Here is a 16,652-nt window from a genome sequence, read left to right as displayed (position 1 = left end):
CAGGAGCATTCTGTGCATGACTGAGCTTTGCGTCACTCTTACCGAATCATGTGTGATTGGTTGGAAGCAAGGAGATGAGAGTTGAGAACAGACTACTTCTCTTATGCCTTGCCACCCAGTGTAGAATTTTAGTACTATAGTACAATGCACACATTTCGTAAAATGCTTGGGAATTGGGCCACAGTGAAAGCACTATTTGAGGAAATCTCTTCTAGAAGTGCATGGTTGTGGTTGTCTACAAAGTACCATTTGACAGCTTCTATTTTCCTTGGTTTGTTTTCCCCTCTTTCTTCATGTACATTTAGTCGGGAAAAGGCGTGTACTAGTATAGCGGAGCAACCATTTTTAAGAAGTAGTTGACTAATGAAGTCGTGTTGCTTGTATCCCCCTCCAGGGCGGACCGGGTCAGCGCGGTCAGTCGAGCAGCATGCAGCAGAAAACCCAAGGCAGCAAGTCCAGTTACGGCAGCTCTCCCTACTGGGGCAATTGAGGATTGCTTCTAAAACGCCACACCCCCAATAACCCATAACCCTGCCGCTCCCTTTTGTGTGCTAAAAGGAACAAAAAGGAAAGACGCCCACACACAAGCAACCATATGTGCCCTGGCCTTGCCCCCACCTCCACAAGTCCTCAAAATGGTTCTCTTCCTCCCCCTGGCTCCAAATTGGATGTACGTGTAAGATATTTATGTATGTATTTATATAAATATATATATATATATATATATATATATATATATATACTGTATATGTAATAGTAGAACTTAATAGCGTGGTTGCTGCATTTTTTTGAAGGACTTTTTTGGGTTAGTTGAGTTTAAACACTGCAGGAAGAGAAAAAAGTTACAGGAAAAAGAAACAAGCAAAGTGAGAACGACAGCACTGATTTACACGAGGACTATTCTGGTGGGGGCAAGGAGCTTCACCATAACTACTGCGTTTCTCGTTATTTTTTTATATGCATTTACACACACCTCCCCCAATGTTAATTTTGTAAGATCCCCTCTGTCCCTGTCCAAGACACATCCCTCCCGCCAACCCAAATTTTATATTTTAATTTAATTTTAATCCTCATTGCCCTCCGAATAAAGGTTCTGAGATGTTGGAAGTTTCACCTGATTCCTGTCTCTTATTTTAATGCGTTGGATGGTCTAACGAAAAACATTTAACCAAGTTTCTTGAAGCGTGCTTCTATTACAAGTGAGCTAATGTTCAAAGATATGCTGCAACAGTGCATGCAATGATGAATGTAATTGGAACTTTTCTGGATTTATCCCCCCCCCCCCCCCCCACCCAGCCCCAATCTTCCTCGTTATTGGCATGTCTCTCTGAGCAGGGCCAATATTTGAGGAACTGTTAACAAATTTAGGCAATTAAGGCGGCATCTGGATTGTTTTGATCAGCGTGGTGTACTGAGAAATGCATGGTTGAAAGTGACCACCGTGTATTCCATTGGATTTTCAGTATTTTTACTTTGACCGGTGATTATTTGGGGCACTGTATCAATTAGAACAGAGCAACTCTTTGAGGAATCACATTAACTACAAAAGAAAGGTTGAAGATGAGTACTATGTATGCCGTTGGACTTTTTATTAAAAACAAAGCAAAGGTTTACTTTACAATACTTTTTACCTTAGCATATTTATTTTTTTCTACATTTCAAAAGTGTAATTTACAGTGAACCCCCCCATTTATATCAGGGGATACAATATGTTCTTTATGTAATTGTTCCACCCACCCCATACGCTTTAAACACTTTTAAGATGTCTCTTAGAGCCTGTTCTCACTCTCGTTGTCAGGTAATGAGTGACTGTCGTATATCACTTTGAGGAAACTGAAAACTGGCTTGTGCAGTTGTCAAAATAGCAAGTGTGCTTGTCAAGTCCCCAGTTGAGTGTTCCTCTATCACACCCAAACGCGACATTAATCAAATTATATGGTGGTGCATTATGTTAAAAAGTAAAATAAATGGTCAGTTTAAAAAAATAATAAAAAATTGGGCCTAAATAATCCAGGTTCACTAGATTTGTTTGGCTGCCAATGATTACAGGTTGTAATTTAAGTCTGTCACCACTAGAAAGCAGTGTAGCTATTTCTAATGTACTGCAGGACGTTTTTACACGAAGAACACAACAGCATTGTCGGAGAAAACGTTTGAAACATCTGAATGTACTCGAACATTGAATGAATGTGAGTGTACACCTGGTATGTGGTGAGAGGAAAAGAGGTGTGTTGTGGGTGGCAGTTGTTGCATCTCAAGTACACGGTCAAACGTAAAAGTGAACTCGAAGGTTCAGCCCCTAACTGGCCAAATGCCCATCCAGCAAGGAATCACAAGAAGACATTCAAGATCGCCTTTTAGTTTTTATATTCTTAGTCTGTATAATTGTATTATATTGCCCCCACCCCGGTGGCCAAGGTGGGCACACCAGAAGAGGAGCAGCACAATTAATTGAACTGGAACATTAAATCATGACGTACAAGCTGCTTAATTATTTACATTCTATTGACATGTTTTGACTGTTTTATGGTGAACAATATTAGAGTTCTATTTTTGTTTTTAACAAACGCAAGTTTTGCAAGTTTTTGTTTGTTTTTTTGGGGGGAGGCTTGAATGGTTTAATGGCATTTCCCATTTATTTCAATGGGGAAACATGATTGGAGAAACGTTCAATGGGGAAACATGATTGGAGAATACATGATGCACCCTGCTATTCTCCCCCCCAAGCAGCACAGGAATATCCCTCAGAGTTTGACATTTTCTTGGGGTATTTTTTTATTTTATTTATTTATTGGGGGGAGGTTCATTTCGTCTTCATTGGAAGGCCTAAATGGCAAAAAAAAATAAAAATAATTCTCGTGTTACTTCCTTTCTTCCCTTTCATCTCTGTCTTGGAATGGGGGAACAGAGCCTGACATGTTTGTCGTGTTCATTGGTTGGAGGAATTGAGCTGAAATTAGCACACGATTAGGACGTCCCTCACAGCTTTTTGGGAAAAAAAGACGTCACTCAACGTTGAATGGGTGGATAATAGCAGGCGCATTCCAGAACGTCAGCGTTTAGTCAGCTGTGACCTGGGCTGCACGGCCAGGGGGGTGAACGGAAGGACTCCAAGGGGGGATTCCGGGTTGGGGCGGGGGGTTAGTTTTGGACATGACATCTAGTGTAAATATGCAGAAAATAAGTGAAACACAATCCACTTTGTGATGCTGAAGGTGGTGAATTTTTTAGTAACTCTACAGGCAATGTTTTGAAGGGGATTATGATAAAAAATTACTTTGGTCAGTACATATAGACATCATTCTCACAGACGCACATTATTTCTCCTCTGCAAAGAAAAACTAATATTACTGTCGCCTACTGAGGAGTTTTGACCGTTTTGATGTATCACTGCAATAAATCACTAAAGGCAAGAATGGAGGACAGAATTTATTTACTTTGTTATATTATCATTATTAGTCATTAAATATTCTTTAATCTTTTTTCTCTGTGAGACCTTTTTCATCTAAGAGAGAGTAAAAAATTTTGTTTTGGGGGTGAGTGTGAGGTATTTTGGTGTAAATTAGATGTTTTTTTTGTCTGTGTGTTTGTGCGTGTATGTGAGTTTTTATTTTTTGTTGTGTGTGAAGAGGCTTCCTGTTGTGAGTGTGAAACTTTTTGTTGTTGAACGTGAGAGGTAAATGTTATTTTTGCCCTCTACGGCACCTCATAGTTCAGTTCGCATTAGCTTGTAATCAATAACACCTACCACTTGGTGAGAATCAAAGGATTAACTCTCTGTGTGTGTGTGTTTTGCTTTTTCTTTTTTCTTTTGTGACACTTTTGCTGACAATAACAGTGACTTGGAGAGTAAAAAAAAAGGAGGAGAATGTGTGCAGTGTTAGTTGTTGATTGTGGTTTAAGGTGGAGGTCATAGTTAAGTTAACTCTGCTCTGGTATGTGTGTGTCAATATGAAGCAGCACACTGACAAAGCTCGCATTTAGCAGCACATCTCTACAAGATGTTTGGTGTATGAGAGAGCGAGAGAGAGAGAGAGAGAGAGGTACCACCACAGAAGTGTACCTGAGGTTGCAAAGGGAAATGATGATAACCAAAGAAGAAAAAAGGAATTTAGTGTGATCCTCAGTACAATTTGAGGAATTACAATTCTGGGTGGTGCTGTTCCATTCCAGTCCTGTAGGTGGCGGTAATTCCAACTGCCAAAGATTTGACATTATGTTTGTCATCACAACTATCTGCTGGTTCTGGTGGGTCACTGCCCTATTTGGCCGCAATGCAACGGACTGACTGAATAACCGACGAAGGACCTGATTTCTCAAAGTTTTACACGTGTAAAAAAAAGGGCGCAACCTTGATTGCTAATGCAAAAAGATGTAGAAACTGCTCTACTAACTGGGCACACCAAGGATTGCGTCTACCAATCATCCATGCAGTGGTGAAAACCATCAGCGTTACCCAAAGCACAATATCAAAAAAACTGACTAACTAGATAACTGACTGATTCGCTGTCTCGCTAACTAATGGATTGACTGAATAACTAACTGACTGACTGCCTTAAAAATTGACTTACTGACTGACCAACTAAGTCAGAGACTAAATGACTGATGACTTTTTGACTGAGTGACAGACTTACTGATTTACAGAATGACTAACTAACCGACTGACTGGCAAACTAACACACAAACGGAATGACTGATGACTGACTTTTTGTTGTTTTGAATGTACAATCAATTAAAAACCAAAGCGGCGAAAAGCGTACCTATCGAGCAGAAATGTTGCTAATTCAGCGTCGCATGATTCCTCTCAGCTCTCTGCTTCTGTTTGCTAACCCAATGCCCAGTTGCTTGTAAACGAGACAATGTATTTACAGAGGTGCATATTCAAAACATAATTCCAGAAATGAAGACCAATCTAACAGGTCTGCGTGATTTTGCGGGCGTGTGACCATCCATGAATGTATGGCAAATAATTGACACCTCTGCCAGCTGTTTCTGATAGGTTGTTCATCCTCGGGCGTGGTGGTTTCTTTAAAAAAAAAAACAAAAAAACTTGCGAACTCCCCCCTTTTTAACGTTTAGAGTCTGTACTCATTTAAACTTTTCCTTAAGTGAAGGAGTACTTCCACTATTACCAGGGTATTTCTTTCAACGAGCATGTATGTTTCTACTGAAGTACAGAAAGTGAGTACTTTTGCCACCTTTGGATATTTATCATTTTTGTAATGATTTATATATATATATATATATATATATATATTTTTTTTTAAGTGGCCCTGAATGTCTCCCTTCTCCCCTTCATGACTCCCCACCACCCACCTCCCCGTCTTTGTGATTTGTATTTCTTTAATTCAACTGTCTTTAAGACCCGGCGGCTCCTCGGCAGGGACCACCCCACCACCACCACCCCCACCGCCACCCCACCGCCACCCTTGGCTTGGACTCTCCGCTCCAGTCTGGTGTTCCGGCGAACAGGCTCCAGCTAGTTAGTCGTTATCGAGGAGCCGACGTGTGGACGTTTACCTCCGGGGAGTGCTCGTGGAGCGAACCGCTTCGGAGGAGCCTCCGTGTACTACCGCTACCACCGGAGTGAACTTCCAACTCTCTCATGTGGACATTATTAGAGCTTTGAGGAGAAAGGCAAACTTCCCACCACCACTACTACTAGCACCTCCACCCTCCACCTCCCTCCGTCGGTCCTTCGCTCTCGTTATCCCGCTTCGGCCGTCCATGAGAGCCGCGCTCGACCAAAGTTAGCTTCTTTTTTTCCTTCTTTTTTTTTAAGAAAAGAAAGAGAGGAGGCTGAGGAGGAGGGGAAAATACAAGTTAGCGGGGGGAAAGATGGTCCGCCTGCTGTGCGTCCTGGTGCTCAGCCTCGGCTTCCTCACGCCGCCGCCGCCGTGCCACGCTCGGATTTACACCAACCACTGGGCGGTCAGGATACCCGGCGGGGCCGCGGTGGCCGAGCGGATAGCGGAGAAGTACGGCTACAGGAACATGGGACAGGTAGGCGGCATTCCTCTCCTTTCCTTCGGTTCGTACCAAGTTGTCAAAGTGTCACAGGGGCTGGCCGCCGAACCAAAACGTGTCCAAATGTTGTTTGATACGACTGAAAGTTCGCTAGAAAGGCGTGGGGACACGGAGCCGGAACGCACAACAGGTGCTTCAGCCTCCCCGGCCCGAGAGCAGGCTCATGTGCTTGGCTCTTTTCGCACACCGGTGGGACGCCCGTTGGCAAATGATTTATGGGGCACATCAAGAGAAGAAAACATTATAGTCCTGAAGTAAGGATATTTCCCCTCAAATGTGTCGAACAAACTTAGAAGCAAAGAGCAGAATAATCAGTTTTAAGTTGTTGATTTTAGATGAAATTAGTTGCAGTAACTGAGTCTGACCTGCAGAGGCGCTGTTGGTTCACTTTCAACTAGTTTGGAATATGAAGAAGAACAAGAGCAAAATAAATGCAATAAAAACAAAATACATGTACAAGAAATTGCACAATCTATAATTAAGATGGCACAGTGAAGTAGGCTTCCGTCTTCAAGAGCTCTTCTGTTTGTTCATTGTTTTTTGCCATTTGCTGTTTGTTGTCATTCTTTTGGACTGTTTACAGTGGCTTTGAAGGAGAATGAATGATGTTAGTTTATTATGGTTTGCCTATTTTTTGTGTGACAGTGGACTATTGGAAAAGTAATTTCGGCCCTCTGTATGTAGACATACTGTATATTAAGGGCTGAGAATAAAATGTGCTGTGAATTTTGGAAAGGAAATGTCAATTTTCTTTCAAGGAAAAAATATTTCAAAAAGTTGGAATTTTAAATAGGGGAAAAAAGTAGTTTAAAAAAATATATTTTCATTGTTGTTAATGTTCATCGAGGGACTTAAATATATATTATTGCTATGTGATACTCTGAATAATTATTCCTAGAAGTGTTGTGCCATAGTAAATGTGTGCAGGGCAGGGGTGGAGCTCAGCTTCCCATATCTACTGAGAATTTTGAATATTTTATTTATATTTAAAATTTAGAAAAAAGCGTTTTTTTTGGGGGGGGGGGGGTTGGGATAATTTGTCATGGATATTTGATGATTTAAAAAAAATCATAATTTTACATTCCTTTATGTATATTACTATTATGGTAAAAATTTTTGGGGGGAGTTCTTTCAATTATTACATTATTTAAATGTAAATACTTTTTTGCAGTAAATTGTATTTTTGTATTTTAATCAATTAATTGCTTGTTTTACTTTAAAATTCATGTAATTTATTTATAATGTGGGAGTATAGCTGCCTGGGTAAATTGTGCCTTCGTTTACCCATAGCTGACGTAGCATCGTGCTTCTTTTGACAACACACTTTCTAAGACTTAATTGTCACAGCCAAGCTGTGCACTCCATTTTGCCTCAATCTCTTCAACATCCAACTGACAGATACTTAATGATGGATTTATTGATTATTCTGACAGATTTACGGGCTTTGTAACCTATCTGCAGCATGGCTATATTTCGTGTCTTAAATTGGATCAAAGTGTCTTCAAAATGTGGGCTAAAAGTCTTAAACGTGACTTCCTTCAGCCTGCTTTAGCCGGCCTAAAATGCACCATTTGCTCTCATTCCTAAGTGGGTCATTATTTCCAAAGAGATTTACCCACGTTCACACTTTTCAAGGTTAATTTGGAAAGAGTCCTTCAGTGCATTCCCTCCTCTATGTTGACTATTGTCAGTAAAGACCACAATGAGGCATACATCCATAAACAAGAGCTTGGCATCGACAGTGGAGGCTGTGTTGGGTTGTGTGAGTGTGTGTGTTTGGACCCAGTTAAAGAGGCTTTCGTGAAGGGTCGGGGTAAAGAAATACACCCTTCAGTGTGGACCTCACACGTACTCTTCACACCGAAATATAGTTCAAGCCCACACTTGCCGGCATAAAGATGGGGGTGGGGGGGGGGCATTCTGACAGGTTGTTGTGGGGTAGCCTAGTCAACAGCTATTGAACCCCCCTTTGCCTCCCCGCTTCCTCTATCCCTGCCTCGTCCAGTCCGCCCACCCACTACACTCCCCGAAGAGAAGCCTTAATGGCCTCGTTTATCCCCACTCTTTGACGGGAACTAAACGTGCACAGACCCCCCCCCCCTACCCCCGCAACCATTCCCTCGTTCATTTTGTATACCGGCTCACCATAGGAATTCCCCTGTGGAGTGTACCGCTACTCCCACTATTCGCCCTCATTTCCATGTCAATATGGTGCGTCCACTGGACGTCAATGCCACATAGATGAGATTTAGCTTCACTTCCTGATTTGGGATTGAGGGTGGTCTAAGGGGTCTAACTCTAAATTGTATTTTGAGTCCCACCCGTACGGAATCTTCCACTATTGGGGCAGTGCTGACGGGTCACGAATTTAGACGTATCAATCGAGGTTGTCAGCCATGTTTTCTCTTTTTTACGTTCAAGTGGCAAATGTTCTACTTCCCAGCAGTATGAAATACAGCATTAAGGACACCCTCCATAAACTGTAGAACAATCTGATGTTGCCACGAAATGACAAAAAAAATTATGAAAAGGAACAAAAATGTATCCTATGAGAATTAAGTTATATAGTTTGAGAAAGTCATATTTGTAAGAGAATAAAGCAATTTTTTTAAAAGATAGAAATAAGGGTTTTCTAGAGAAACAAATTTTTCAAGAGAAGTATTTTTTCCCAAGGAAAATGTTTGTAATCATTGGAGAATATTATTATTTGTATTTTATTTTTTTGAAGTTCTTTGTTTTGTTTACTTTATTTTTAATTTTTTTATGTACAACTTCCTATTTTTATTTTATTTATTTTATTTTAGGATTCTTTTTTTTTTTAAATTTCTTTAGAGAAAAAAGTAAGCATTCGATAATAGCCCCATATATTGTTTTTCTTTTAATATTTTAAGAAAAAGTCCTCATCTTACAATAACAGTCATGCTTTATTTATTATTTCACCCCCTTTTTATTTTTATTTATTTTTTTAACTATACATTAAAGTCATCTAGCTTAGCCTGTTAAAGCTGGAATTTTCCATTCATTTTTCGTGTCACTGTTCTGACAAAGGAATGGTGGGGGTGGGGGGCAAAGGCATCTCTTAAGAATTCTGCCTTTGGAAGTACGATCAGCTGTAACATAGGTGGAAATTTCCAATCGCTTGGACCAGAGGGTGTAAAGTTGTACTCCTGGAAGTCATTGGAGGTAACCTGTGATGCTCGTTGAATTTAGGTCTTGAAGAATAGACCATGAAGTTGTACCGGGACGCAAGATGTGAATGGGAGGGTTGGGGTTTGGGATCTGGATGGGAAACGGTGACAAAAGGACAATATGGCCTCCACCGTAGTACTGTACAGAGGGGAGCAAATAAAAAAATGGTGGCTAAAGAATAAGGGATGACAGAAAGATGGATTAGATAGATAGATAGATGGACGGATTGATGAAAGGAGTTGGCATCCAGAGAGTGAGCACCTCGTTGGGGAATTTTGGGTAATCCTCTTAAACTTGGAGCCCCCTTCCCAGACTAAGACAGAGGCTCAAAAGTCTAAATCAGCTGACAAGGTCACAGGCACAGTGTCTCTTCAAAGTGTTGTTTTTAAAGTGCTTGGGGCTAGGTGGGCGTCTTGGGGGTGGGGGGTGGATGTCCATAGACAAGACCTGCTTGCTTCAGAAGTAAACCACAAAGGGTGTTTTTCTTTTGGACAATGGTTGAACTTGGTGGTTTGTCATGCCTTTTCTTCTTGCACTCCTGGCATCGTCATCGAAATGAATTGAAATGCCACTCATCCGTTCCAGCCCCCCCCAAAAACACAACTGTTTTTGTAACATGTTTTTAGTCAGTGTCAGGAAATACGCAAAAATGTTGCGATATGGACTGGTACTGTGCGATATAGACATTTTATATCCTGATATACTGTCGATAATTTTACATCCCGATAATTAGAACTCTCCTGATAACGTATTTTTCCTTAAAATTACACAAAATTAATTTCTCTATTTATTTACAAAACTCATTTTATGTCGGAAACAAAATGAAATTAATAGAAGATGAATACAAATAAAATAAAACACCAATATTCAGTGGAAAAATACCATTGAAAATATCTGGTAGTACAACCAGTTTTCAAGGAATGTACACTGTTGTGTATATTGTAATGTTGTATAATGTGCAATGTTGTTTACATCAGTGCTCTTTTAGCCGTGCCCTAAACAAGTATTTGCTGGTGATGTAAACATGCTACTGCAAACTAGTAAGTAGCCTTGCTGCAGTTCTGTCTGACGTGGGGGGCGTCTAAAGCCAATCACAATGACTCACAAACTCATACTCCCCTGGAGTCCATGCACACTTTACAGAGTCTGTTCATTGAACTCACCTCACTCATTAAAAAATCCATTAATCTGTCAATAATTTTTTTGTGGGGGGAAAAAACATGTTTTAATTTCCATCCATTTATTAAAAACATGGCATTATTTGAAATTGACAGTGCAGAAAATGCACAAACATAAATTGATTATGATTCCGTTAATGGTATGGTCCTTAAAATGTCAGAAAATGGGCAAAAACGTTGATCGTTATTTTCACAAGTAAAAGCAGATGTTTATCAGTCTGCTTTCTTGAAAGACTGCAGAAATCTCAGAATATTTACTTTTGAGAGGCTGAAATTCAGAGGATTTGGACAATTTGAAGTTAATATCTTGAAGCGATTAATCGATTATCAAAATGGATGTTGATTCATTTGGTAATCGATCTGTTGACGATTAATCTATTAATTTTTGCGCCTCTAGAGCTAACCCAATCCCCCTTACATCCAAATAACATTTTAAAACAATAGCGGGCTATATTGCACTGTAGACATTTTCATTGCAGTACTTTAAATAATGTAACATTTCACAGCACTGTGGTATATAAACAAAATAAAAAATAAAAGAGAATGTGAAGGAATCAACAGCTTTCTCGAGCATTTGTCTGTTGGATGTGTCAGAATTCGGGAGCTGAAGTCTGGTTGGCCGGTTATAGTTCAGTTTGTGCGTCTGTCTGGCTTACAGCAGCTCCTTGTGAGTGTTCTCATTTTGTATTTGTGTGTTTGACTGTTTGTCCCTTTCAATCCACGGCTGAACGTGATTTGGCGACGATGGCTGTCCTTGCCCACATACAAGGGCTTTATAATACCTTAAGTGCCCCATTAGCTTTTTTTGGGGGGGAGGTGACACACAAAAAAACAGTGGTAAAAGTAATTTTGTAACAAATAAATACAGCTGGAAAACTAAAACCTTTTCGGTGGACAATGAAGAAAACACCACCTTCTTCTTGCTGGAGGTAAAGAAAATGTATACAATGTAGACAGTGTAGCTGTGACTCTTCATTTAGAAATGGACACACAGTTGCAATGTAAAGGCAGACTGCGTTTAAAGTGTCAGCGCACTAGTTCAGGCAAATCCCTAACTTGTTGCTCCAGCTCGGAAAGCCTCATTTAAATGCACCCAGCAGGAGGTAGGACAAAAAAGAGATGTGCATTATCTTTTTTTGCAATTCCAGGATTATGATCAAAGTGACGCATAATCCAGTATCAGCATGACGGCACATGATTGACTTCCCGGTGGTGATGATTGCGACATGGTACCAAGTGAGAAAAGAGTCAGGCTTTGCCCCTGTGGCTCAGCAAAAACACTTTGGGAGATGAACAGCTCAAAATGGCTTGAACTTGAAGCTATTATTAGAGAAATTAAATAAGACCTACTGTTTATTGTTTAGGGACACCAGGTTCCTGAAGTGTGCAGCATGTTGAAGTTCAACCTCGTTTGTTTTAAGGAAATCACACTTTTCAAAGTCAAACAGCAACCATCATTAAACCTTTATAACAGGCTTTTTTTAAATTGTTTTTTTTAAAGCTAAAATTGAACATTTTTTAGTTTAATACAGGTGGAATAATACAGTGACCCCTTACTATTGGCAGGGGTTAGGGAGCAAACCCTGACGTAAATCTGCCACTAATGGAAGTCCTCTCCATACATTTTTTAAAACTTTTTTTTAAATAATTGCCTATACTAGGGGTACTCAAATAGAAAATTTTAATGGGTTAAAAGTTCATGACTCAAGTGATGGCTAATACTAACTAGGCACTTGTCTGTCGCCACTGACGTTTTTTTATGCACACAAAATCAGCAAAATCTATAATCCGGTACACACACACTAGCGCCTTCAGTTCTAGCCACCCAGACGCCACTGCCCATGCGCAAGCAACGCAAATTTGTCTGTTCGAATAACAAATACATACAAATGATATAGTGATAATGAATAGTTTGTATACAAATAGTTGGCTCTCTAGATTGTCTGCCTCCCATCAAGTATGATATTACACAACCAAGTCAATGTTTTTTTTTTCTTTCTCATTGAGCTGCCTTTTTCCCCCAAAATGTGTTTGAGTGAGCTGTTCTGAATTTTACCAAATTGTGTCATCATGAGATGGCTAATTTACATAACCTAGCCCCCGACAGCGAGTTTCTTTGCCCATGACTTGCCAGCTGGGCTGGACAAAGATCTGCAATTTTTCAGCGACGCAGATGCAGTATCACGTCAACAGAAAGCTAAGCAGTGCTACAATGTCGTTGGATACTTGAATGTTCAACGACGTTGTCATTGTGGGGGCAGAGAGGTATTTGTGATCGGCAACGTGTCCCCTGCTTGTGAAACCAAACTGAGATCGTTTTCTTGGAATCTAATATGAATTTCCCTTTTTTATTTTTTTTTATTTATTTTTGTTTTAATAAATATTATGATTATTATTATTTTTGCCAAATAATTCAAATTCGAAGCGTTGTTGCAGCTCTTAGTTGGTTCAAAAACTGGTCTGGTGTATGAGCTAAAAGTTGATCTAATGGACTGTGTGGGGCTGGCCATGGATCAGTGACGCACCACTGGAGCCTTGGCAGCCATGATGCTCTGCTCATGTGAGGGATGGTATGGTCTTTATCAATTATTAAAACTAATCACCTTCCGAGTAGCTTGCCCCCCCCCCTCCCCCCATTCACGTCCTCCCACTCGTTGTCACTGTATATTGTCGTGTACGCCGACCTGAATTTTTGTGGAACCTTGATTTACAAAGTCAATTGGTCCTTGAACGCGGTTTGTAAATTGAACATCATTTTCCCATAAGAAATAATTTAAACATGAATAATTGGTTGTAGTCTTGACAAAAGGCCTTATTTTAGTAAAAGTGTGTACACTTTGAACACAGTACACAGTACTGTATCTCAAACATGACAAGGGGTGATCGGTCAAAAATCTATATTACTGTATTTTTCGGACTATAAGTCGCAGTTTTTTTTCATAATTTGGCCGGGGATGCGATTTATATTCCGGAGCGACATATATGAAATTATTAACACATTATTATATAATTTCACGTTATTTTCATATTGACAACCGCAAGAGGGCGCTCTAGGCCTGACGAAAGCGATGTAGAAGAGGAAGAGGCGCATCGTCTACCTCCGGAGTTGGCGGAGTTGTTTAGAAGTGACACCGAGGGTGAAGATTTCATTGGATCTAGTGATTTGGAGTGACACTGATGGTTTGGTAAACTTGTTAGCATGTTCTCTATCCTATAGTTATCTGAATAACTGTTAATATGTTACGTTAACATACCAGGCACATTCTGAGTTCGTTGTTTTTGCGTCCTGTAACGTTAGCTGAATGTGTTACGTTAGCATACCGTACACCTATTCAGCCTGTTTTTCTAAAATAAAACTATTCTAGTTTTATTTTAAATTGCCTTTCAAGATGAAATGTCTGTTCTTGGTGTTGGATTTTATCAAATAAATTTCCTCCCCAAAATGCGACTTATACTCCTTATGTTTTTTCCTTCTTTATTATGCATTTTTTGGCTGGTGCGACTTATACTCCGGAGCGACTTATAGTCCGGAAAATACAGTAATCAAGTTAACAACAACAACATGTGTAACTGTTCTCCTCATTCAATTGCAGACACACACAAACAGTGTCACATCACGTGTCCCTCTGGTGCGTTCACAGCAAGTCAGAAATCACAAAACACTTTAACAACCAAGTTGCTACAATTATGAAGAATAAAAATGAAACCCACTTTACCTTGACTTATTGGCTTGCAGCTTTTTCTTCTATTGACAAGAAGTCGGCAGGCATGTAAGTGCCTCGCTGTCTCGTAAATGATAGTTTCAGAAATGCTATCGCTCCCTCGCTGTTTTTTGTTTAGCCAAACCAGCAACAGCTTTTCGACTTAGTCCAGAAGTTTCTCTCAGTTCTTTCAAAGATACTACAGTCCTTTGGCCATGTTGGCACCAACAAAATAATAATTTTTCTTTCCCCGCCACAGTGGCAATTGTGCACTTGTACTGTAATTGCACGCAAGGTTTGCAATGCATGCAACATTGATATACAGTACTCCTCACAAATACTATTTTTTTTTTCTGTTGCTTTTCTTGGCATCATATTGAGCGAGCAAAAGGCAAAAATAAAGCGAAACACACAGTGACGCATTATATAAAGTAGGAACCGACCGTGACTAAGAGTGATCTAACTCCTCACAATGGGCGCAGCGCCTGGCACAAAATGGTTGCACCGCCCGGCACAAAATGGATGAATGAAATGTTAGCACACTGCGATAAGGTTCGACCATCGGGCAATATCTTTGTTCGGTAAGTGGTTCGTAAATGGTTCCAACATTGAAATGTTCGTTAATCAGGGGACCACTGTAAAGTATGGAGTCTCACCAGTGGTCCACAATGTGGTGTGGTGTGTGTGTCCGTGTCTGTGTCCGTGTGTGTGTCCGTTCATGTTTGGATTCCAGGACTTATTTGTTCCCACCAGACTACATCAGTTCTTGCCGTTGTCAGTCTTTCTCCATGACAGTCCTTTTTATTTTATTTTAAACTTCACATCCACTTGACGCCGATTGGCTCCTCCCATCTGCAGTTCAGTGTTTAAAACAAAGGTTTATTTTGTGCTTTTACAGATTGGGGATTTGAAAGACCACTACCACTTCTTCCACAGTCGGACAATTAAGAGGTCCACTCTGTCCAGTCGTGGTCGCCACAGTTTTATCTCCATGGAGCCCAAGGTAAGCACGTTGTCTCTCTGCATGTTCTCAACTCCTTTTTACACGCCCATGTCGTATTGATGCTGATGAGAATTGTGCCGTGGCGGGCAAGTCGCCAAATTTCCTGTCGTTGACCTCATCTTTAGATGGCAACACTATTTGAGTCTGAAGGCTCTGCTACTCTGTCAAATAGTGCCCTCCATTTAATCCCAAAACTTGATTAATCGACAATTGATTAATCCAATTTTATGTCCATCTCTCGTAAAGAATGTACACAAATCTTTAAAGTAACGACAATATTGCTAAAGTGGGTTATCCAGGGTTGAACTTTTAACAGCAAATATTCACAATAAATACACAAATATTAGGAAGCTAAAGGTCTGAGGGGAAAAAACAAATATTTAAGAGACGTTAAATACTGTAGTGGATGAAAAATAAAAAAATATTTGATGTGTGTGTGTATATATATATATATATATATATATATATATATATATATATATATATATATATATATATATATATATATATATATATATCAGTTTGAACATTACATTTTAATTTCTTTGTAGTGTATTCAATTAAATATAGGTTGAACGTGATTTGCAAATCATTGTATTCTGTTTTTATTTGTTTAACACAACGTCCCAACTTCATTGGAATTGGGGTTGTGGACATTAGAAAAAATGACAAGAAAAAATAGTAGGCAAATAGACACATTCATTGGACTACAAATGCACAAAAATATAACAAAATGATTCAAAATATTAGACAAAAAATCATAAATAGATTAAAAGTACAAAAATAGTAGAACCGAAATACAAATTCGATGAAAAATACAAAATATTGGATAGACAGATATTTAAAAAAATAAAATTAATTAAAGATAACACAAAATATAGAAAAAAAGACAAATTTGATTAAAATATTATTATATATATAAAATATATTACAAATATTTGAAATAAATGTATAAAAAAAATGAAAACATTGAACATTATTGGACAAAAAATATTTAGCAAAAATACACAAATATTTGATCGAAAATCCATAAAAGTTAGGGAAAAAAATCACCACTCTAACAACCACTCTAACAAAAGTGCTAGCTAAAAATACAAACCAGTGAAAAATAGCACCGCGCCCTGGGCTGCCTTCTGCCATGTTTTGTAGCTTTGTAACATATGCGTCTGACTTTTTCTCCTGTTTGCGCTGTTGTGGCTCGCACCAGATTGGGAAAAGTTGACGACTCTTAGACACGCTAAATATGATATTAAAAAACAATACTACATTAGCGTGCACTACACAAAAATAACATTTCTTTCAAAAACAAAACAAAATGCACACTATTTTGAAAATGGAGATTTTCCAACTGTAAACAGGCAAGATTTGCCATGAAGTTCAACTTGTCTCCTAAATACCAGGTCAAAGTTAAGTCAAGTCTTTTATATGTTTTAGCACAGCAAGTACCAAGTCCTAAAACTGTCCAGTTTAAGTGTGTCCCCCACCTCTCTGAATCCTTTAAACGTTTTATCTTAAATAAACCCTCAGTCTGCTGCTGCAGGTCATGCTGCAGAC

At 39.3% G+C, this 16,652-nt stretch overlaps 2 protein-coding genes across 2 annotated transcripts in view; both read left to right on the top strand.

Annotated features, from left to right (window-relative positions):
• LOC133399853 (ubiquitin-associated protein 2-like) overlaps window positions 1-1,113 on the top strand; it is a 30,215-nt gene extending 29,102 nt beyond the window's left edge. The window contains 1 exon segment of the mRNA XM_061671801.1: window positions 395-1,113. Within this exon segment, the coding sequence (XP_061527785.1) occupies window positions 395-490 (96 nt within the window). The 3' untranslated portion in view covers window positions 491-1,113.
• Window positions 1,114-5,467: 4,354 nt separating this feature from the next.
• LOC133399852 (proprotein convertase subtilisin/kexin type 5-like) overlaps window positions 5,468-16,652 on the top strand; it is an 89,945-nt gene continuing 78,760 nt past the window's right edge. Inside the window, 2 exon segments of the mRNA XM_061671800.1 lie at window positions 5,468-6,003; window positions 14,994-15,098. Coding sequence (XP_061527784.1) covers window positions 5,839-6,003; window positions 14,994-15,098 — 270 coding nt within the window. The 5' untranslated portion in view covers window positions 5,468-5,838.

Source organism: Phycodurus eques, chromosome 3 (genome assembly GCF_024500275.1).
Source record: "Phycodurus eques isolate BA_2022a chromosome 3, UOR_Pequ_1.1, whole genome shotgun sequence".
NCBI lineage: Eukaryota > Metazoa > Chordata > Actinopteri > Syngnathiformes > Syngnathidae > Phycodurus > Phycodurus eques.
This window is presented reverse-complemented; position numbering and strand designations above follow the sequence as displayed.